This window comes from Chelonoidis abingdonii, chromosome 3 (assembly GCF_003597395.2).
Source record: "Chelonoidis abingdonii isolate Lonesome George chromosome 3, CheloAbing_2.0, whole genome shotgun sequence".
Lineage (NCBI taxonomy): Eukaryota > Metazoa > Chordata > Testudines > Testudinidae > Chelonoidis > Chelonoidis abingdonii.
Window position 1 is genome coordinate 43978904 of NC_133771.1, and position 23404 is coordinate 44002307.

Below are 23404 nucleotides of genomic sequence, written 5' to 3' on the forward strand. Positions count from 1 at the left end.
CCGGGGATAAATAAAAGCATAAAAAGAACATACTATATACACTCGTCCTCAGTAATCACCTAACATAACTCTCTCCTTTTAATTTGACACCATCAGCTCAGGACTGAACAAAGACTGTGAATGGCTTGCCAACTACAGAAGCAGTTTCTCCTCTCTTGGTTTTCACACCTCAGCTGCTAGAACAGGGCCTCATCCTCCCTCATTGAACTAACCTCGTTATCTCTAGCTTGCTTGCTAGCATATATGTATCTGCCCCTGGAAATTTCCACTACATACATCCGACGAAGTGGGTATTATCCCACGAAAGCTCATGCTCCAGAACGTCTGTTAGTCTACAAGGTGCCACAGGATTCTCTGCTGCTTTTACAGATCCAGACTAACACGGCTACCCCTCTGATACATAAAAAGGTTGCATTTAGCCAGACCATATGCTTACCTGAAAAGCTTCCCAGTCGCGGTGCTGTCATATCTCCACCATCATAGATTTCAAGGGAGTCCCAGTTATGTTCTGTGGCAAAACTTATGACCTGGATCTGTAAAACAATGCCATTAAGTATTTATTTTTCAATCCAAATAATTATATTTAAATGAATGCTCTAAAAATAAAAATTAAAAAAAAAATTAAAAAAAACATAAAAAACCCCAAACCAGACACAAACAAAGTGAAACAAACAAACAAAAAAAAGGCCTGGAAAAAATGTAAATAAAAACGAAAGTAAAAGAAATGTATTCTTATTCTCCACTTTCTTTTCTTTTGTATAGTCATCTACACTTGTGCAAAATTAGTGCAAAACATCACCATGTAGGACTAAAAATTTTTGCACACACATTGCACAGGTACAAAGGAGTACACAAGGTGCAAGAAAATAAAAAATCATGCTCTAACTATGGTCCCAGTCCTGCAATCAGATCATCTAGTGTAGACCTCTACTTCTGTGTATGCTCAATTGACATCAATGGAGCTGTAAATGGAAGCAGGATCAGATTGCAGGATTGGGACCTATCTTTGCTATTCTACTCGGTTAAAAAAGGAAGCTGCTAGTGACTACTGACGTTAAATCCATTTTTTCTGCACAACAGAGTGAGCAAAAAATAAAAATAAAAATAAAAATGAGATTAGAAACTATCCATTGGGAAAAAAAAAAATAAAAAAAAATGAGGGGGAAAACAAAAAGCGCTGATTACTCTTTCCTGATTTGGCTTTGAGAAGAGGGGATTGGGGAGGGCATTTAGTATTCCATGTTTGGCAGAATATGGACTTGCCTGAATACCCGATCCCTCAGTCACTATGATTTTCCACACACAATTCAAGCTGTTACCATAGGGTTCTGGATAACCAGGTGACAAGATAGTGCCCCTCCGTTCAGTGAAATTCCCATTGCATGGTACTGAAAGACAATATTTTCACAGATTATGTCAAAGCCAAAGACATTTAAGTGGACAGATATGTTACATTAAATGTACAAATTGATCTAATGATTATAACTCTCTTTTTATTACAAGTACATAGATTTTAAGTTTTAGTTTGCACTTTGGAATGCAGCTTTCAGTTAAATAAAATGTAATCAGGACACTTAAGTGTAAAGTAGCTCTAATGTTTGCCTTACCTGGTAAATCACAGTGCAATACTTTAAAATATTTATCGATAGCCCAGCACTTCTGCAGATTTCAAGAAAAGACTACATAGAATAATGGGTCTGTGAAATCAACTCTGCTTAGACCATTAAAGATAATTATAATTTAAATATTTGGTGGTTTATTCTACTCTCCATAGAGAGACATAACTCCAGTCGATACCAATGAGATTTATGCACAAATGACAAGCATCTATTAAATGTATAAATAAATTTAATATGCTAAACATCATTCCACTAGAGGTTCTTCTGCAAAATGAAGCAAATTAACTGCAACTAACAATATTGTTATTCACTGTACGTTAGAATGGTACTCCTAAAGTGAGTGAGACAGAGAGAGAGAGAGAGCACATATATCAAGAAACATCTGCTAAAAGGGTACCACAAAAATGGTATAATAAACTGGGATTATAGTGATTTTCAGAAAAAGAAGTTGTATCCTATGCTTCCAACTTTAGAGGTAGCCACACAGATAATAAATAATCAGGAAAACATGCCTCATGCTTGTTAATCTAATAGGTTATTACATGAAACACTATAACTGCCTACCAACCAGTTGGTACTCAATTATGTTTGATATGAAAAATTGCTCTTTTAAATTGAACATGACCAGTATGAATCAATGGATAGTGAATATATGTGTTAAACACTATTTTCTGAAACATATCTTAAATTCTGATTTGGAGATTTGTGTCCCTCAACAGATTACCAAAACGTAATTGCTTACCTATACAGCTTGGTACAGTATCATTCCACTGAGCTAAAGCATTAGGCACAGACTGACATTGAATAGCTTTTGAGCCTTGCAGCAGATAACCAGGGCTACATTCAAATCGAACAACAGAGCCTGCTGAAAATTCAGACCCAATTCTTCTGCCATATCTGGGTTCTGGAATAGAGCTGCATTGTGTATCACTGGTGCGTGGAACAGCTGCATGAACAGAAATAGGTGCTGTTACACAAAATGCCAGTCATCATCTGAGAAATAAATAAATTACTACACACACACACTCCCATATACATATACATACACACTAGCATTTATAATATGTAATTTAACTTTACATAATACTTGTTGCACTCAAGTATTATGTAAAGTACCTTAAAGCCCTTTAAGAATAAGTAGTTGGGTAAAGGCATCACAGTGACTACGTGGACAAACACAGCAGTAATTATATATTAGTTAGTTAAAAGTTTGTCTGCAGCCATAGATATCAGATTTCCCCCACCCCCTGTATTTTTTATTTTTAAATTGGTGGGATACCAGAACTTGCCTCTTATACATCATTTTAAAAAAATGGCTGAGATACATTATTTCTAACAAATAATTGAGCTCAACAAACTATAAAACTGATTTATAATATAAGCACATTTTGAAAATTTAAGTACAAAAAATTCAGGTATTGGAGGAAGTGTTATAAACGTTCATTTCTACATAAATGCTATTTTTTGCTTGCTAGCTCACCACCATTACTATATAAACAAGTGTCTGTTTGAAGTTACTATTTATTTGGGAATCTAGTGGTGTGTTGGTTAGCTGGAAATTATAATCTAGTGTATCAAGTGTAGTACTTCAGAGACCATTCTCCTTAACATATTATTTTCATTTGACTTTTGTAGAAATAATCTTATAATTAATACATAATTATATGCAACAGAAAGTACCATTTATAAATTAAGACAATATACAAAAATATATACAAGAAAAATAAATGATAGAAGCACCATTTGTGCCACCATAGTTACGGCTTGTGTTGTAATAAAATAATTCTACTTAAATTATCCTTTCTGCTCATGAATATGAGTTAGACCTCTACGTGGCACTCACATTCATGGACTTTGTTTTATCTTTACTGTTTTTTCAGCAGATCTGCCAGAACTATCAGTTCCAAAAGCAAGACAGTGGACCTAGGTATCAAACTAGATCTCATGAAATAACAGTGAGTACTCCTGGGCCACCAGTTTTCACTGGAACCTCATACTAAAAACATATGGGATGGCAAAAAAATGATTTTAAAACAGTAAAAGTAATCAAGGTTGAGGGCTAGATTTTGATTTTGGCAGAGCAAGGTGTGTCAGCTGTGCCACACTAGTTGCCTTCCCAGGAGGTGTCATGACTCAGAGATATCTATGAGCCACAGTTAGTTACTCCATTTTCTCCTATTTCCAATTTCAAGTTTACAAATTTACTGCTGGCCTACTGCAGCAGCAAATCACTTTATCTCTCTGTCTCACAACACGCTCACACCCAGGCTCATCTACTATGGCCAGTGAGAAGAAGCCAAGAACTCATTCATACATACCTGGATCAGAGACTTAGGTAGCCTTTGAAGGGACAGGGAGATTCTTATCTCCTCTTACTCCTTTATGCAGGTTTATACTCTGAATCAGAATCTAGCCCTCAGTTATTAAAGTAAAAAGGTTAAACTTAAAAAAAAACAAAACATGTTTTAAGGTATAGAGATGCAGTGTCAGAATACCCCAATAGCCTTAACTCTGCCTTAGAATAACACCGTTTAATAACCATATGATCATGTTTTTTAGAATTTGTCATTCCTATTTAGATTAAACTGAATTTTGAAGACTTATTTGATTCTTCCCCCACTCCACCTTCATGTTGTCACTAAAGGAAACCTTACCATGAAGAAAAATGAATATTAATCCTAATAAAAAATATTTAAAACAGTTATTCTACAGTATTCAGTAAAACAGTATTTCAGTGAGTTTTACCTATATGGGCAATTTGAAGACTCTGCATTATTTCATTACTGAGATCAAGAGGAACAAAAAACAAAGCCAAAAAAAAAATCCATGAGACCAGCTGCTAAATTTCTTAAAGGGACTTTTAAAAATATATTCTTATTAAAATATATAAAACACTTCAATTAATTCAAATATCTACTTGGAGCAAGTAAATGAAGGAGCAAGCACAAGAGCATATTGAAATCCTGTATCGTGGCCTGCTCATCATTCTGCATATCAGAGGAAGAAGGATCTGTACTGTCACAGACTGAGCCACATAAAATATTTTCTCTTGAAATCTCTAACTTGATGTCGAAGCAAGCACAGGACACTGACGAAAAATCAGACTAGACCATTCCCAATCTTTTTTATATGTGATTGTTCCCAGCTGCAGATTTCAGCAGGCTTAACCCTAATATTCTAGAAGGCTAACAGTAGGATCTGAATAGATGAGGTACTTATTCAGACCAATATTATACATAATTGTTCTGTGAAATATAGGGAAATGTAGCTATCAGAGCAAAGGAAATGAAGAAGAGATAGATGAGACATGTAGAAAAAATAAGTTTTTCAGAAAGTGTCACTGGAAAAATCATTAAACCTGAATTCAAAGCCACAAACCTCATCTGTTGCTTGTTAGGACCAGAATTTGAAATATTGCAGGCTATAACCTTCTATTCCTCCAGCCCTCCTTCTAGCTTTTGCCTATAATGTTGGCAAACTAGACTTCTCAGACTGTATTACAGAGAAATTCTATTTTCTATAGTAATTATTCTCCATCTTTTGGTAAATGTTTCACATTGCTGTGAAACAAAATTGAAATCAGCCCAGTGGAAAAGTGAACAGGAAATAAGGTCAGCCTGGAATAGAGAGTGATAAATAAAATGACTGACTTTCAAGGCCAGATTAGTGTGTTCATTCAGAGTGTGGATGCTATTCTCCAGTGTATTTATAATGTTCGCAAGCAGGCAGTGCTGGAAATGCGTTCACATATTTCAGAAGAGAGAAAAAAATTGAGGTAATCTTTATTAATGTAATTAAATGCCTCAAATGCATTGCACTAGCAACATTTGTACTAACTTGAGATCCTAATGTATCCACTTATCAAAATGTACACAAAAATAGTATCATGATTCTCCTGAGATAAGTCAAGTATGATTGTTTGATTCATTTTGTGATGCTGAGGGTAGCATTTTCTATTTCTCAAAACCAGTTCCGTTCAGTTACTACCACTACTAATTCTGCAGTTCAGTATAGTAGACCGAAATGAAGCACAGCATAAGGTATTCCTAGAGATATATTCTTCTGCAGTAAAATATATGCATATGCTTCATCAAATGAAAGCTTTGTGTTCATTTCAAATTCTTTGAAAGGCAACTTGTCACAGACTACAAATAATTAGACAAAGAAGGTGTTTGGGAAAGCACATACATGAAAACAATTGAAAGCTACAATTCAGATGGAGATAGATGATATGAAGAAATCATAAAATCAAAGAGCAATTCTCTCCTTTAAAATTATATAGATTACTCCCTCTTTCCCCCTCCCCTTTATTTTGTGCATGGTAAATTTAAATTTCAATGACTTCTTTTAAATTATAGACATGAAAGACTGACAGCACTAGCTACAACCAGACTAGCGTGTGCAAGCATGATGAAATGAAATATTTCTACACATAAAAGGAATAATTCTGCCTGTTCACATCTGATTTTTAGCATTCCTACTAACTTTAGCTTCTGAAATACTCCTGAGGTGAACTAGTCCTTTAGAGCAAATTGCTGTATACCAAGGCATGACAGTGTTGTGATTTGGAGGAAAAAAAGAAAAAAGATCAATATATTGAATAAGAATTAAACTGTGCTTATAATGTTTATTTTGCTTACGACTAACCCTATATTTGAATCCAAGTCATTAGAGGTCAAAAAAACTTACTGGCAACATTAACATCGTATGGAGAGTTTCATAAATTTTGACTTTTCACTGACTCGTTACCAAACCTTACCTCACATTTCTCTACTGCTTCCCGCAGCTCCCATTGGCCAGGAATGGCGAATCAAAGCCACTGAGAGTTGTGAGCAGACAAACCTGTGGATGCTCAGGTTAACAAAGAGTCTCGTGGCCTGCCAGGGGCTTATGCTGAACAAGTTGTGAACCAAGTTTAGGAACCCCTGCTCTACACTATTGTTATGAGGTGGGTTAAAATCTCATTGAAAATGATGTATGAACTCGCCCTTCTTTAAGACAGTTTTAAGAGACAGTTAAGGGGCTATACCTTAAACAAAATACAATGTAGTCTGCCCAGAACCTAGCATGACGTGGATAGAGGATTCCAGTAGACATTGTTCTGATCAGGTATATGTGTTTATATGTGAGTATGGCAAAAATCTAACTGGAGAGGGAATAGACAAAAAACTGGGAAAGAAAGAAAACCAAGCACCAGCCTGTAAGCACAGTTTGAGATCCTAGAGAAGTCTAAAGAAAGGTTCTAAGTCTACTGCTGCCTAAGGAGGCTTGGGGCTGTAGAGAAAGAACATATGGCCTGTTTTCATTTGCTCCCAAAGGATGTATATTTTTTTAACACAAGTTTATAATCTATCTCCTCCTGTCTTCACCAATACAAAGTTCTAGAGCTGGTGTACACTAGAAAATTAGGTTATCAATACTACGTCACTTAGAGGTTTAAAATATCCACACCCCTGAATGATATTGTTAAGATGACCTAAGACCCGTGTAGACGGTGTTAAGTTGACAGAAGAATTCTAGCATCAATCTAGCTACCGCCTCTTGGGGAGGTGGATTACCTATGCCAACAGGAGAACACCTCCTGTCGCCATAGGTAGTGTCTACATTGAAGCACTATAGCAGCTGTAGCATTTTAAGTGTATATAAGCCCCTGGAAAAACAGAGTTCCAGTCCAAATATAAGACATCTCTGACAATCTTTGCTCAACACTGAACTTCTAACAGTTATAAGATAACAAGCACTAAGTATTTGAATCTCGTGTTCATAATCAGGTAAAATTCCCACTAGTTTCAATAGAAGTTTCACTTAATTAAGGGTTAACAGGGTTATGTTTTAAATATAGTAGCTAAAGAGTGATGGATGTGAGACATAGCCAAATTTCTGATTCTCACTTGTCTAGTACAATGGCTCTATACAACTACTCAATACAAAATAAACACAGAAATAATACTCAAGTCTACTTGTCAGGTAATAAAAATATGAGGTTAATTGTAGTTGCATTCAATTTGTGGATTATTATTCTTATTATTTACACATAAAGATGATAGCACTACCAAACACACAACAGAAAGAGAGAGACAGAGAGAGAACCTCTCTGACTTGTTAAAAATAACCAGCTGCTGAGCAGTTTTTCAACAACACATCTATTCAACACTACAGAAGTGCCACAATAGACCAGACCCTCAGTGAAGTCAATGGAGTTTAAACCAGTTTAAACCATCTGAGAATCTGTCCCAATATGTCCATGAACAGTCTGTTCCACACTGTATATCAAAATTATTCCAGCTAAAAGAATCCTATAAACATCGTGTGATCTAATAAACGTATCAATCCAGTCATGTAGATGAGATTAGCACCATTGACTCTGTCAACATTTTATAAAGGGGATGAAGTAAAAACCAACAGATTTACCTTGGTAGACAAAATGGAAACCTCTGGCAGATGCCCCACTCTTTGCACTGAATCGCATCAATATCTGATTGGATGAAGCTAAAGGCAAAGTCTCGCCTACAAATTAAGAAGGGAAAGAAAAGGAAGAGAGAGAGTGGAAAAATTGAAATAAAGACTGGAAAGATGAGAGTATTTTAGATTTTAATAAAATATCCTGTTGAAAAAAAACTGATAGAGAATGGTACATTTTTCTTCTTTTTTCCTTCCATGTTTTAGTATAAAAAATTCTGCAAATCATATTTAGCAACATTACATTTGCCGTTGGAAGTATACAGAAATAATCATCAAACAGAAACATTTTATGATGTACAATTATATTGTTTATAAACTTTCTGATATCTACTGAAGCTATTGGGATTATAGCTGTAATAAATTGCTTGCCTGGGAGTCTGTTACCCTTTTGGGCCAATGTCATTTGAAGAGTTTTTTCCAGAGTTTATCTGTGACTGACAGCTTTAGCTTGCATTCCAAAATGCATTAAACAATTAAAAGGCTTTCAAAAGAGCCCTAAGGTCTCTCTCTATAAAGACGGAATATATAATTTAAAAACAAAACAAAACTAAAACTAAAACGAGAGAAAATAGGTCCTCGACTCTCTTTTTGAAGTGAATCTTTCTCTGTCTCTGTGAAATATTTAACATATTACATGAGTAACATTAGATTATTAAATAGATCTCCTAAAAGCAATTCAATTTAAAATAATTTTAGCTCATCACTTGGCATGTTCTGAATGTCTTCTCCTCAAGGCAAGCTTTGCAAACCTGGAAGGCTAACATAAGAAGTCATGAAGAAACTTTAAATATTTTCTCATTTGCTAAATGCATATCAAAATACAGATTTCCAACTTCCTATTATATCTATATTTATATATAGATATATAGATATTTGTGTATTTTATTTTGTATTTCTGCAATTTTGACATGCACAGTTTACCACTCGATTATGACAAAGGTGTGCTTACTGTTTAGCACAGGGGTTCTCAAACTGGGGGTCGGGGCATCTCAGTGGGTCGTGAGTTTATTACATGTGGGGTCGCAAACTGTCAGCCTCCACCCCAAACCATGCTTCGAATGCAGCACTTATAATGATGCTAAGTGTTTTTAATTTATAAGGAGGGTCACATTCCGAGGGTCACATTCAGAGGCTTGCTATGTGAAACTTTTGTTCACCAGTACAAAAGTTTGAGATCAACTGGTTTAGCAACATAACTCTAGAGAAACTATTGAAATGAATGAAGATGTGATGAGGAGAGGCTTAGGGAACTGGGATTATTTAGTCTGCAGAAGAGAAGAATGAGGTGGGATTTGATGGCTGCTTTCAACTACCTGAAAGGGGCTTCCAAAGAGGATGGATCTAGACAGTTCTCCATGGTACCAGATGACAGAACAAGGAGTAACTGTCTCAAGTTGCAGTGGGGGAAATTTAGGTTGGATCTTAGGAAAAACTTTTTCACTAGGAGGATGGTGAATCCCTGAAATGCCTTACCTAGGGAGGTGGTGGAATCTCCTTCCTTAGAGGTTTTTAAGGTCAGGCTTGACAAAGCCCTGGCTGGGATGATTTAGTTGGGGATTGGTCCTGCTTTGAGCAGGGGGCTGGGCTAGATGACCTCCTGAGGTCCCTTCCATCCCTGATATTCTATGATTCTATGATTTACTCTGGTTTAAATGAGCTGACTCAATAGGTCTCATGCTTTTCTCACTCACACCAATTACACACTGTTGTAATTCTAATGACTTCAATGGAGATCCTTCTGATATACACCAGTGTATATGAAATATGAATCTGGCACATTAAATCTCTTCTAAAGATGTCATGGAACAATAAGAAAAAAGCTGCAAGATTTTTGCCCTTCAATCATTTTCTAAAGGCTTGTGGGGAAATATAGCTGTTGGTCTTCATTTTATGTATATATGTATGATACAGCAAAATGGGATGTTTAGATAATATTCTCTCTTTTATCTTGACAATTAAAAATGAAACAATATTTTGTTGTTAAACTACTCCAAACAATGTTAAAATGAATTCTGGAGTTTTTTTCCTTTGCATGGAAGGAACCTACATGTAAAGGAATTACCAAAGGGAAAACAGAGTCTTCATTTTTCAAACATTAAAACATTAAGTTTCTTTAAATTGTAAAACAGATACATAATTTGTTTCCCTAATAAGTACTAAACAATAAAGTAAGCCACATGTTCAAGACTGAAAGGAATGGAAAATGGTGTGTTGTAAAAATCTCAAACTCATATTTGTAAAGTTCAACGTATATGCCTCTGTGAGGCCAGATTTTCAGTATTAGGTGCATGCAATTGCAAATATATTTTTGTGCATGTTTCATTTTAGTTGTACAAATATATAACACTGGCATGTAAATCAGGGACAAAATCCTGATCCCTGAGAGATTCATACTTTAAGACCAGAAGGAACAATTTGATATATCAACCTCCTTCATAATACATACTATAGAATTTAATTCAGTGACACCTGCATTGCACCCAATAACCTGTCTTTGCCTAAAGCATATCTTCCAAAAAAACCCATCCAGTCTTGATATGAAGACATCAAGAGATGGAGAATTCACCACTTTCTTTGGCAGTTTGTTCCAACACCTAATCCCCTTTCACAATTACTTATCTTTTAAAAGTAGACCCACAATGTGCATAAGTCCTGGCTTTCTATATTAAGTCACATAAGTGGTTTATACTTATTTTTGCTTTCTCTTTACCTGAGTGAGATCCAGAAAGTGAACTGAGAAGTCTAGCCTGAGGGTGTTCTCCATCAAATAACTCTGCCACATCATTCAGAGCAGTCTGGAAATAGGCAAATTGCCCAAACACAACTGGAAAATAATAAGAAAAAATAAAACAAAACATACAGGATATTTTTGCTTACACTCATTACTAAATTATTCCTTGCTAGGTTCTTGTAAGAATTCATGCAGGGAGTGCATCTTAATTTACTTTCTGTTCTGATAAAAGAGATAAACAGATACTCATCATATAGCTATTAGCTAATTTCATTTATTTGGTGATTAACAGGAGTACACACCCTAATTTGGTTCTCTATATTTTTGTATTTTTAAATTAACAAATTAAATTATCCTTTCCCCAAAGGCAACCAATCATCATGCTAAAAAGTTAGGGATTAAGTTTTGTAGCTACCACTTGATTTTGCTACCTCTGAGAATGAGGAACAAGAAGATACAGAAAGGAAAGGAACTTAATTTATTTTAATTTTGATTACCAAATACCAGCACTGCTAAGGCATGAAAGCCTCATCATATTAGTACTCTCCCAAGGTAGCATCTAATATCATATATTATTTGTTATTCCTTCTACGCTTATCTGAGGAAGAAGTAACAAAATTATTATAACTGTGTAATTCCATCACTTCTTATTACTATTCATTTTAGCTAAAATAATACAAAACACTAAAACAGAAACACAATACTACATTCCATCTTTAACCTATCATTATATTTATTTTTCATTTCTATTGTAAACAATTTGAACTGTATCAACAAATAACACATTTCATTACAGGACATTTCTATATATTATAAAATAATATTAAGAACTACTAAGTTCACTGTAACAGTGATTTTTTTAAAATAATCATCCTGTAATAGTGAACTTCAAAAATAAAGTAGTAAACTCAACCTAATAAAAATAAATACTTTATCATATCATAAAGCAATATTTTATTAGCGAAGAAACAACTAGATTAATTTTGACTGATTCGTATTTGAGATATTGTACATAAGTCACGTGTGTTATGCGCACATAATGAATTGAGTTACAGTACAATACTCATTGGCTAGTTATTTTCAACTTCTTTTAAAATTTCTTTTCAATCGATTTGATATGGTCAAATAAATCTAAAAAAACAACTTACATGTCTCAGTGTGTAGCTGCAGAGATAATCTATGGATATGTCATGTTTGGTTTTAAGAAAAAAAACAAAATCTTTGGAAGTTACTGATATACACCTCGAGCAATTTTATGTTTACCTAACTATGAGTTCTGGAGAGGAACATTTTGTAATAAATCCTTCAGTTGTATAAATGTGTCTCAATGTATACAGCTCTACAAGAACTGTATTATAATTGCTCTCTCAAGACACTAATAATTTGTAAAGCTTTGATGAATTTTTAAGTAAACATTTCAGTGTTTTGACCTTCTCCTTGGATTCTTTTCCTATCTTCCAAAGAAAGAAAACCACAGTAACATATCTTATTCCTGTTTGTACAGAACTCTAATAAGAAAAATATAGCATTTTATATTTTTTTCCTTAATCTAAATCACAAAACTATCACTACCCAAGGCATAGGCATTCAGCTGTGTTTCCTATGGTACACACTGTAGTTTGTGAAATATGACACTGAGTCTTTTATATATATTATCTGATTTAATCACTTCATTACAAGTGCAACATTTGCAAAATGTATTTTTTTTAAAAAAATGATGTGTGTGATGTATAAGAATACATTTGCTAAAACAGGTAGAACAATATTTAATTTATTACATCTCTGCTATAGATTTCTTCCATGATAGACTATCAAAAGTATTGGGGTGTGTGAAAACTGCACATTGCTTGTATTTATGCATTTCTTAATTACTAGTGTCATATAGACTGGAAGCATTACATTTTAGTAATAGTGTGGGACTGGAAATCTGGAGACCTGGGAAGATAAATCACCTCCTCACTTTCTCTCTCTTCATCCTGGCTACTAGGAGAAAGGAGATATTCTCTTTGTCTTTCCCATTCCATCACTGGCTTATTAATAATTAAGCTACTTTTCTCATTCCAACAACCAAGCAGCTGTTGGGTCAGGCTAGACAAACTATTTTCTTCCCACCCCATCTTTTGAGAGAGATACAGAAGTTTCCTCTTCTGTTTACCCTATGCTTCTGCTTAGAGTCATTCTTCCCTTTCCATTCCCCGATCACTTTCCAACTTTTCACTGATGCTTATCTGTAAGTTTCAGTTATTAACCCAGCTTCCATCCACACAACCTCCACATAACTTTCATTGTGACCAGCCTTCTCTTTATTAGTTCCTCCTGACCCAGAAGATGATTCTTGAAATGGAGGGAGGTGAAGTGAAGCTGGAGCACTGTCATAGAAAAAAGGAGATCTTAGCAATGGAGAAAGTATATTGGAATTTGCTCCACCCCTAAATTGTGGCTCTCTTCTGAAAAAAAAGGATATTATCAGAATTGTTTACTAACCTATCATCAATTATACCAGTGAAAGCCCAGTAAAAGACAATAATACAAATTGGAGAACTACCTTTATTGGTGATGATGTTATGAGATAGAAAGCATCAAACTTGACTGTAATCTGGCCAAACCTCTCAATGACTCATCCCCAGCAGCCACCCTAAACCCTATAAATCAGTTACTACGGTATATACTCAGGACAATATCTACTTGCCTAAATTCTTAACTGAACTATTAGTTGGATTCATATGTATAAAATCTCAGATAAAGCTTATGTGCCATAGTTCAAAGTCTCATATTCAAGAGCATGAAATAATTCAGAACAACTTCCAAAATGATTTTATAAGCAAGAAGCTAGAAACTGGACACACAACAAAAAAGTTATGACCACTTACATCAGAGCTAAATTTGTCCCAGGGAAATACTAAACTAAAAGCCTTAGAATGAAATTATTCTACACAATCATTTATTGACTTCTTCTCCATTACTTGGAAATCAAAATCACCTCACAAATCTTTTAAGCAGAAATAACTTTTATGGGAGCACAACAAGACTGCAGCCATGTGAGTCACAAGTCGCCAGTGTTCTACTTGTTCTTTGCAGATGTTTCCTTATTCCGTTGAGCTAGGAATACGCAATACCTTCAATTTTACTAGTGACATTTTCCCATATATTTTTGTTTGTTTTGGGGGTACTGAATGTGCTGCAATGCTGAAAATAGATTTGCCAAAGAAGCCCTGACAGCAGAAACTGATTATGTATCATTAGAAGTCAGAGTAAAAGCTGCACTTTTCAGTCCACCTTTCTCTCTCTTGCACTAGTCTAGCTAGCAAGGGAACTGAAAGATATGACAATCCCACAGAGATATTTTAGAGAATGAAGTTATTAACATAAATGAGCTATTAATGCAATGGAGACCAGATTACAAGGTTAAAATTAAAGCTTTTGGTCCATAATATTTTTTAAAAAAATGATAGCTTTGAGCCAATTGCTGCCGTCAGTTACACAAATATAAATTCAGATAATTCTAGTGACTTCAGTGGAGTAACTATGACAAATTAGAGAATGGAAACAAAGGATATTTCATGGCAATATAATAAATTAGTGTTGCCATGGAATTGAGGACTGTGGGAGGAGGGAGGAATTTAGGGACTGCTGCTACAAAATTTTGTCCCTCTAAACTATGGATTCTTATTTAGGAAACATAATTTGACATTTAAAACAAAAGCTGAATGTTGTAGCTAATTAATTATTATTATTATTATCATTATCATTGTCATCATCATTTATATTATCATAGTATCTAGGACCCCAATGTGGTAGGCACTGTACAAACACAGAACAAAAAGCTAGTCCCTGTCCCAAAGTGCTTACAATCTAAGAGTAAGAAAAGAGACAACAAGCAGACAAAAAGGGGAAACAATGAGAAAACATTGATCAGCATGATAAGGTATGTTCTCACTATACCAGAAGCCTAAGTAGTTCTGGAAGGCATTAGATACGTTTTCCAACTTCCACAATGGCAGGGAATTTTGGGTTGAAAATGGTATCCTCTTCTGAGGATATCTTGCAGGAAGCTGCTGTTAACATTCTTGCCTAGTTAGTTTTAACATTTTTTTCCTTTTGGTATTTTTATTTTCATGTTTTATGTTTATTATTTGATAATAACTATTTCCTCTTGGCATAAAATTCATTAGTTTTAAATGTATTAACTACCTAAAGAGATCAACAACAGAACAAATGAGCCGACATACATAATTTAGGGACTAGTTTGCTTCTTGTGCTTTCTTTTTACCACACTCCAAAATCCTAAAGGTAACTTTTGAGATCATTTCAGTTGGAGCCTGGTTCTGGTTTGGCTCCATGTGGGTCTTTACTTGAGCCCATCCCTTAATTCCACACATTCTAATAGGCTTTCCACCGTAATCCACAAATTCTCCATCTCCCTGTATCATGACCACTGCTCCCCCAGAACCCTATCATTCTAATTCCCCTCCACTTTTAAAAATGTGTTCTCTGGTCCAGAAAGCATTATCAATGAATGCGTGGTTGGTCTGGTATGTAATGGAGTCTCTGTTGTACAGACTGTGTTAGGTGATGTTATTTATCAAGGGAAAAATTGGGACACTGTGGTCCAGGCTGTCACAAGAAAGTAAGGGAGTCTGGTGAGAAAATGGAAAGAAAAAGGGGCACCCTCTTCCCTACCCTATACTGTCCTCATTACAGAATGAAAAACTAGGATACTTTAAATCTGTTGCTGAAAAGCAGGAGTAGATGCATCAGGGAGCAGAAGCAGGCAGTATTATATTCTACCTCAGGGGTTAGCCTCAACAAAGTCTGCTCTGTGCCTCCTTCCTCTATTGCCTACCACCTCTGTGCTGCAGGGACAGAACTCTCCTTGTGGCAGTCAGGTGTACACCAACTTCCAAGGACTGGACAGTCCCCCTGTGGCAGCAAATGGCAGTGTACCCTACATCAGCCACACCACACAGTGGTGACATTAATAGCAGGCCTTAAACCCTACTGAGTCGTCATCTCTGGCAGTAAACCTTAAGCATATGATAATGCAAACAGAAGGACCAGCACCCAGCAGAAAGAAAGTTGAGTTAACAATTTTTCTTTAAAACTATGTGGACTCAATAACTAAGAGTGTCAAAGGAGTATAATAGGAGTTGATGGTAAGGATGTCAAAATCAGTTTGGAGAGGATTGAGCTAGGTAGGGGCTTACTGAACATAGGTTGCACAATCAAAGACAGTGGGGTGTTGACACAGATCACTGTTCTGGAGAAAACATAGTAGTGTCAAAAGATTAGATTTGGAAGGACACATTACTAAATTATTATTACTATGTGTGATAAACCTTCCCTAAGTTCTCAACCTGTGATTCTGTAATTACTTCTGTTAGCAGCTCTTCCAAATTCCTTAGTGGCAAAGCTGCTGAATCCTTACAGCAAAGATTTTGTGGCATATAATATGTACTAAATATACTAAACTGCTCTAAATCCAATTATTTGAAAGATTCATTTTTCAAGCCACATTTGACAAGTAAGAATTAAAGTGGCAGCCATCTATCTTCTTCCTAGTTAGCTGTGCTCACAGTAATGGGACTGGCTTTATTGAAGGCTGTACCTGCAAACTTTCTAACTCCAATCAAACATGCTCTAGAGATACTGTACAATTATTTTGACACACTGCAAGAATCAGATAACTTAGTTGAAAACAATGAGGAGTCCAGTGGTACCTTAAAGATGATTATTTGGGCCCTAATAAATCTGTTCATCTTTAAAATGCTACCAGACTCCTCATTGTTTTTGTGGATACAGACTAACACAGCTACCCCTCTAATAATTTAGTTGGTGGTTATTTTATGAACTTTTCTGGAGATCTCATATAGATAAAGTTTTGGCTTTTGTATTTGGTATTATACTTACTGGTATATTATGTATTATGATTGCTTCTTACCTACCGATTTACTGTGTATGCATGAAACCTGATGAATGATTATGCCATTATGATAAATGATGTAGTCAATGAAAGAGTTCATGATGTTCTTGGATAACAGACTTAGACCATTCTTAGATGGATTCTGTTGATTATCCTGGGGCAGACGAGATGGTGAAAACCCTTTAATCTATTCCTGCGTCAACAGTATGTATGTTCTCGCTAAACAATTTGCAACACGGCAAAAAGTTAACCCTCATTGTTGCATGAGAAACAAGAAGTTTCATTTTTCTTAGAACTATTTCTAACCTGTAAATAAAATCAACCTTAGAATAAATGAGATAGTGAGCCATAAATCAGTAAAAACAAATTCTTACCGAATTCCTTAGGTACCGTTATAGAATAGTGACAAGTCTGCCCAGCAGTATAATTATGTGGATAATTTGGTGATAAAACCACACCATCTGATCCAGTATACTGGCCTCCACAAGGAGCTGAAACAGAACAGAAACAAAAGCAGCATCCTTAACTCCATCTGCTACTATTTATGGTGTCCCAGCATGAAACTGCAAAATGCAGTAATTGTAAAGTGACATTTTTGGTAATTTTGTTTTTTCTATGGCACCAGACACAATGGTCTTTGTTAGGAAACTACCGGTATATTTATCAAAGCATCTATTAAAATAAATGCACATTTTATACAATGACATTAATTGTACAGTTCTGTGGAAATAAATTATTCCATTGGGAGAAACTATGAAAACAAAACTGAAAAGCTTGTTTTCAAAGTATAATATAAATAAAATCTCAGCAAAGACTTGCTACTTATTATTTAGATTCCATCAGCACCTATACTATGCTAGATGCTTTAAAAACATAGATTAAAATATAGTCTTGGCACCAAAGAGGCTAGAGTCAAAAATTGTTTTGATATTTTTCATCAACCCTAAATAAAAAGAATTAATAATTTATTGAAGGAAATTCTTTAAAGTTACAGAAATTAAATTTGGCCTCGAAAAGTGAATATAAAGATCCACTAATGTACCAGGCCAGAGATATTGTAAAAACCCAGGGCCAAATCCTGCTTTCATTTAACCTATGCAAGTGGGGTGCCATAGTTATATTGACAGGAGAAAATAGTCACAAGAAGACAGAAAAAGAGAGTGTGTGTGATTTTGGACAAGTGGCCAACACAAACAGAAAGTAAATATTATCAGACTGATACGTTTCCTTATTTTTGTATGCAACTGCAGAAGTATCCTCTACCCAACACACACTACCCTCTTTCCCAACTCCTCAGTCAAATAATCAAATGAAAAACTGTTCAGAGATCTTAGAGTTAAAGATCAAACTTCGTAAAGAATGCTGTATATAAAACACAAAATACATTTATAACAATTATTTTATCTTCTCAATAGCATAAGAGATAAAGCATTTCATTTTAATAGTATATAATTTAAATAGTATATTGCTATTTATGACATTTAACACATACTAAAATATGGAGATTTTGCAAGGATTAAAAGGTTACCATTACACTGGAATTTTGCCACTCTAATTTCAAAGGACCAGTAATAGCCAGAAACTCCTAAATTACATTTTCTTTGAAGGGTTTATTTAAATTAAAGGGTCTGACATTAGTTCCAAAATAGTCACATTGTTTTGATTCCTAAGGTTGGTAAGTGCTCCTGGCAGCAGTGCATAATGTGAACAAAATATTTTCTACTCTGTGGAACTAAGCAATTCAAGAATATTTGTGTTTGTTATTTATAATTCTTTCTGCACAACAGATGACCTTTTAACAATGCAGCAACTTAGTTTTTGAGTACTGAGTGATTGTTTTCCGTATCCAGAGTCCCTCAAAAGGCACTTTATATTAAAAGATAAACTTTTTGGCATTTAAACCTTAACATGTCCTTTAAACAAAACACCACACTTTTTCTTAGGAAAATGACTAGTTCAAGTGACTGGGGAGGCTATGGGCATGGTCAGCCACTACCACCACAACAGCAAATGGGTGCCTTGAGAAATGTTTGTTCCAATATTGCAAATTCTGCAAACTTTGCTCCAAAATCTCTTTTTATGTGACTATATATTTGTGCTGTTCATAGATCTTTTGAAGTTTACTAATCTTACATCCCAGGCACCAATGATGGGACCTTTTGCCTCCAACTGCCTACTATATAACAGATTGTTCAAATCACATAACTATCAGCTATACTTAAATCAAGTTCCTGTAATATTAGAAGTATGGAGGAGGCAGAGAAATGTGAATCGATATACTCATCAAGAGACATTTGGGATTGACCAGTACAAAGTGGCTGTCCTTTAATCTGTTGAAAAGGAGGAGATGGAAATAATGGATAAATAAAAGAATGGGGGAAAACCGGCTTGGTGGCAGCACTGCTGAGAAGGGCCTAAGAGTTGTGGTAGATCCAACCGCAGCATGAGTCAGCAATGCAATGCTGATGCAAAAAAAATCAAATAAAATTTTAGGTTGCATTAACAGAGGCATAGCATTCAAGTCACTGGAGGTGATAGTACTGCTCTATTCAACACTGGTTAAGCCTCAGCTGGAGTTCTGTGTCCAATTCTGGGTCACCAACGTATAGAAAGGATACAGAGAGACTGGACAGGACCCAGAGGTGAATGACAAAGATGATCAAAGGGATGGAATGCAAGCCACATGAGCACAGAGTGCCTCGGAAGGTTGTGGAAACTCCTTCACTGGAGGTTTTCAAAAGGAGGCTGGAGAGCCATCTGTCTTGGATGATTTAGACACAATAAATCCCCCATCTTGGCGGGGGCGGGGGCAGACTAGATGACCCTTGTGGTCCCTATTAACCCTAAAAGGCATCTGAAGGGAAAACAATTGTTAAAGTTTATCTGGCTGAAAATGGGAGTGGGTTAGGAAAACACAGAATCTGTAAAAGCGTAAATTTCAATACAGTACTTATGGAGGAGGGGGGGATAGCTCAGTGCTTTGAGCATTGGCCTGCTAAACCCAGGGTTGTAAGTTCAATGTAAGTTTAAATGGGGGCCTAGGAAGGAATTTTTCCCGCACCATCACAATTGGCTTCAATGGAGTGTGTTTTTTTCACCTTCCCTATAGCAGGTGTGAGGGAAGATCTTTTCTGGTGAGAAGAAAAGGTTTTCGGCCATATGTCACAACTTATATTTAAGGTTGGGCAGATGCTCAGTGCAGGTACTCCAGAGGGAGGGCAGCCAGTGACCAGATAAATGGCCTGGTAAAGGACTTAAAAGAGATACTGGATAATGGAAAAGAACAGGGGAGGGAGTTGGGGACTCCTATGATTGGTATGGCAGGCAGCCAAACCCTCCCCCCGCCACCCTGTTCTCATAGCCCTCCTTAAACTTCTTACAAGGGAGGTGGATGGCAAGATCAAAGTCATGGGTCGACTGAGGGACCTGAATGGAAACAAAGGAGAATTGATTTGAATAAGCATGGATTTGCCTGCACTGTATACTTTATTTGCTGGGTAGTCCCAGACATCTATATAATAAAGTTGCAGCCTGATTAAAATCCATAACAAGTCTCCTGTCCTTCTTGCAGTGTACCCAGACAATACACTTTGGATTGCTTTTGTGGTCTCCTGTCAAGCTTGCTTGCTGGAGACTATTTACCCCATGAAACTTAGAAGGATCACACAAAAGATGGGCTGGATGGTAAGAGTAGCATACTGATTTCAACCCAGATTTCAGAATCATTCCTGTGAAGTTTCCTGCAGCCACATGTAAAACTTTTAAAATGCTGAGTTTCTTTTTAAAACGCCATCCAAGGCAAGCACTTTAAAACTAAAACAGGTATTTTAAAGCTTCAAGAACAGAAGGAATGAACCTAAGGGCTTGGCTACACTTGTGAGTTACAGCGCATTAAAGCAGCCCCCAGCACACTAGCTCATTCCCTGTTCACACTGGCAAGGCATGTAGAGTGTTCTGACTCCGTAGCTACAGCACTGCTGGTACTCCACCTCGGTGAGTGGAATAATGTTTGCTGTGCCTCTGCTGGAGTGCCGCAGTGCCAGTGTGGATGAGGTGTTGCATTACTGCACTCTGATCAGCCTCTGGAAATGTCCCATAATCCCCTTAAGTCAAGTGACCACTCTTTTCATTATTTTGAACTCGCTGGAGGAATGCAGCTATGCCATTTGTAAGCTCCATTTCTGAAGCCGGCTGCTTATCTGCTCTGAGACAGATAAGTGTAGAATGCTGTGTCTGAGAGAGAGATGCAGGTGGGAAGGGGTGGGGGGTCTGCTGCTGTCTGAACTTACAAGACAGAATGCTGACATGCTCTCAGCCCCCCAAAAAACCCACTCTCTCTCCACCCACATACACCCAACACACTCCCTCTCACATTTCACCTTACCCCCACCCCATTTGAAAAGCACGTTGCAGTCACTTGCATGCTGAGATAGCTGCACATAATGCACCGCTCCCAATGCTGCTGCATGTACCACAAATGTGGCCACACCAGTGCACAAGCAGCTGTCAGTGTGGACAGACTGCAGCGCTTTCCCTATTGCGCTCTACGAAGGTGGGTTTAACTCACAGTGCTCTACATCTGCAAGTGTAGCCATGCCCTTGAGGATTGCGGTCTAATGAATCCTGTGAATCACTGAAAATAATGTAATTTGTTGTGCAAGTCTGCTATGCTAATTAAGTACATTCATTCCTGTTTAATTTATTTTTATGGTAATATTTTAAAGGGAAAAGGGTAGGGGGAATCAACCACATATATGTACATAATAGTTAAAAACAGACATTAGGTCTTTTCTGATATGATATAGTAAAAATTAGTCATTTTTATAGCTCATTATTTACTTGATAGCCCTTAATGAAGCCATTAAAGACTTAGCTTCTAAACATATAATTATTTACATCATTATTTAATCCGCAGTCTACAATGAAAGACTTACTTAGGATGTGTTTTATTTTCTGATCACTGAACTGATAAATCATGACATGGTCTATATGGGAGATTTTTTCAAAAGCCAAAGTACAAATAGGTTCATATTATAGATTCATCATGCTACAAAATGTTATTAAAATCCTGTTTTTATTTTGGAAGGTACAAAAGCACATTTTGGGATTTAGTATTCTTACCACTCCAAAACTATTGAATTGATTTGTTTTCAACTAGGTATACAAGTGACATTCCAGACCATCATAAGAGCAGACATTTGTAACTTTTAAAAATGGAAGACAGTTTTATGGGTGAATTAACATTCTGAAAGTTGAAGGTTATAATGGGAATTATTACATACTTTTAACTATAGTGGCATGTATTGTGCCACTATGATATTTCAGTTTCACCTCAGTCACATAAACTTGCTAGGCTCACTGACAGATTGAAACTTCTCATCTTCTAAAGTTACAGCTGGACTTATAATGTTTAGTTGCCTGTATCTGGCTGTTGGAAGTGGCCTCTGTATTACAACTGGCAGAGTCAGCAGGATCATGGCAGACCACTTCTCATCAAGGATGAAAACTGAAGGCATGGTATATGCAGGGAATGGAGGGAGCTGCTCATATGTTGGCTGAGCAGTGGCAGTGGACCCAGGCAATCATATGCTTCTGCAGTAGAAGCTGCAGTGGCAGCAGGAGAAGGTGAAGTGGACCCAGCAGCTATGGCAGGGAGATCACTTTTGCCAGAAGGGGAAAAAGATCCAGCAGTATTTTAAATAGGGGAAGTCTGGACATAAGAGAGTGGAGTACCGCCGTTGGCAGTGGGAGCAGTCAAAGCAGGTTTCGGGAAGAGACATTCCAAGAGTGGTCCAGAGGTGGAATGGCCAGCTACTGTGTTTTGAATTTTTACAGCTGGGGCATTTTAGCAGGGTCTGCCCCTTTATGAACTGTAAAATTATACAAGGGGGAAAAAGGCGCCACTGGCCAATTAAAAGGTGTCCCCTAAGTGGCATTCAAGATGTGTCAGATAGGGACAAGGTAGGACGAAGATACCTTCTAAGAGGTGTCTGAGATGTGGGAAGAAAGGACGTGCTAAAGACTTGTCCTAATGAGGTCCAGGATTTTGGTAAAGAGAAAGAGGAGGTTGTTAAGAAGGGAAAGATTTAGGAGAATGAAAGAGAGTCGAAGGAGGGAGCTGTTTTTTGTATGCTCTAAGAAGTAAGTCAGCCCCCTGTGCCTGATGCAAGAGAAATAAGTGGGGCACCTCTCCTGCTAATGAGTAGGGTACAAGAAGAGGGCTCTAAGACAACAAGAGACCAACCTTAGAATTATGTGACCAAAGCATGGGAACCCAGAATGAAGGGAAGGCTGAGGTCAGTGTTTGTAAAAGAAGCGCACACACTGATACTGCAGTTACAGCAGCACCTTCTACACTTGAAAAATCAGTTAATTCAGCACTGGTAAGAGAGGACATTAGTGGGTTTAAGGGGATTTGCCATTTTGATGGAGGAGGCACAGCAGGACCTACAAAAAGGGACAAGTTACCCATGGATAAGCGGGGTTTGGAATGGCAGGTGGATACTCTGGTGGATGAGACGGAAGGGCTTCAGTTCCAAGTGGCAGAGATGAAAGCAGCTCTGGCGAGAGAATATTTTCTCTCTCTATGGGGTCAGATGACAGGAGAGCCAGGAAAGCCACTGGAAAAACAGAACACCAAAGGACAACAAAAGAAATAAGAACTTTACATTT

The 23404-nt window shown here is 36.7% G+C and overlaps 1 protein-coding gene across 1 annotated transcript in view; it reads right to left on the reverse strand.

The window, feature by feature from the left end:
- CSMD1 (CUB and Sushi multiple domains 1) overlaps nucleotides 1–23404 on the reverse strand; it is a 2093217-nt gene that overhangs the window by 342623 nt on the left and 1727190 nt on the right. The window contains exons 31-36 of the mRNA XM_075063712.1: nucleotides 17107–17223; nucleotides 10792–10905; nucleotides 8031–8126; nucleotides 2362–2565; nucleotides 1264–1388; nucleotides 437–533 (exon numbers count right to left, since the gene is read on the reverse strand). Of these exons, the coding sequence (XP_074919813.1) occupies nucleotides 437–533; nucleotides 1264–1388; nucleotides 2362–2565; nucleotides 8031–8126; nucleotides 10792–10905; nucleotides 17107–17223 (753 nt within the window). The remainder of the gene's footprint in view (nucleotides 1–436; nucleotides 534–1263; nucleotides 1389–2361; nucleotides 2566–8030; nucleotides 8127–10791; nucleotides 10906–17106; nucleotides 17224–23404) is intronic.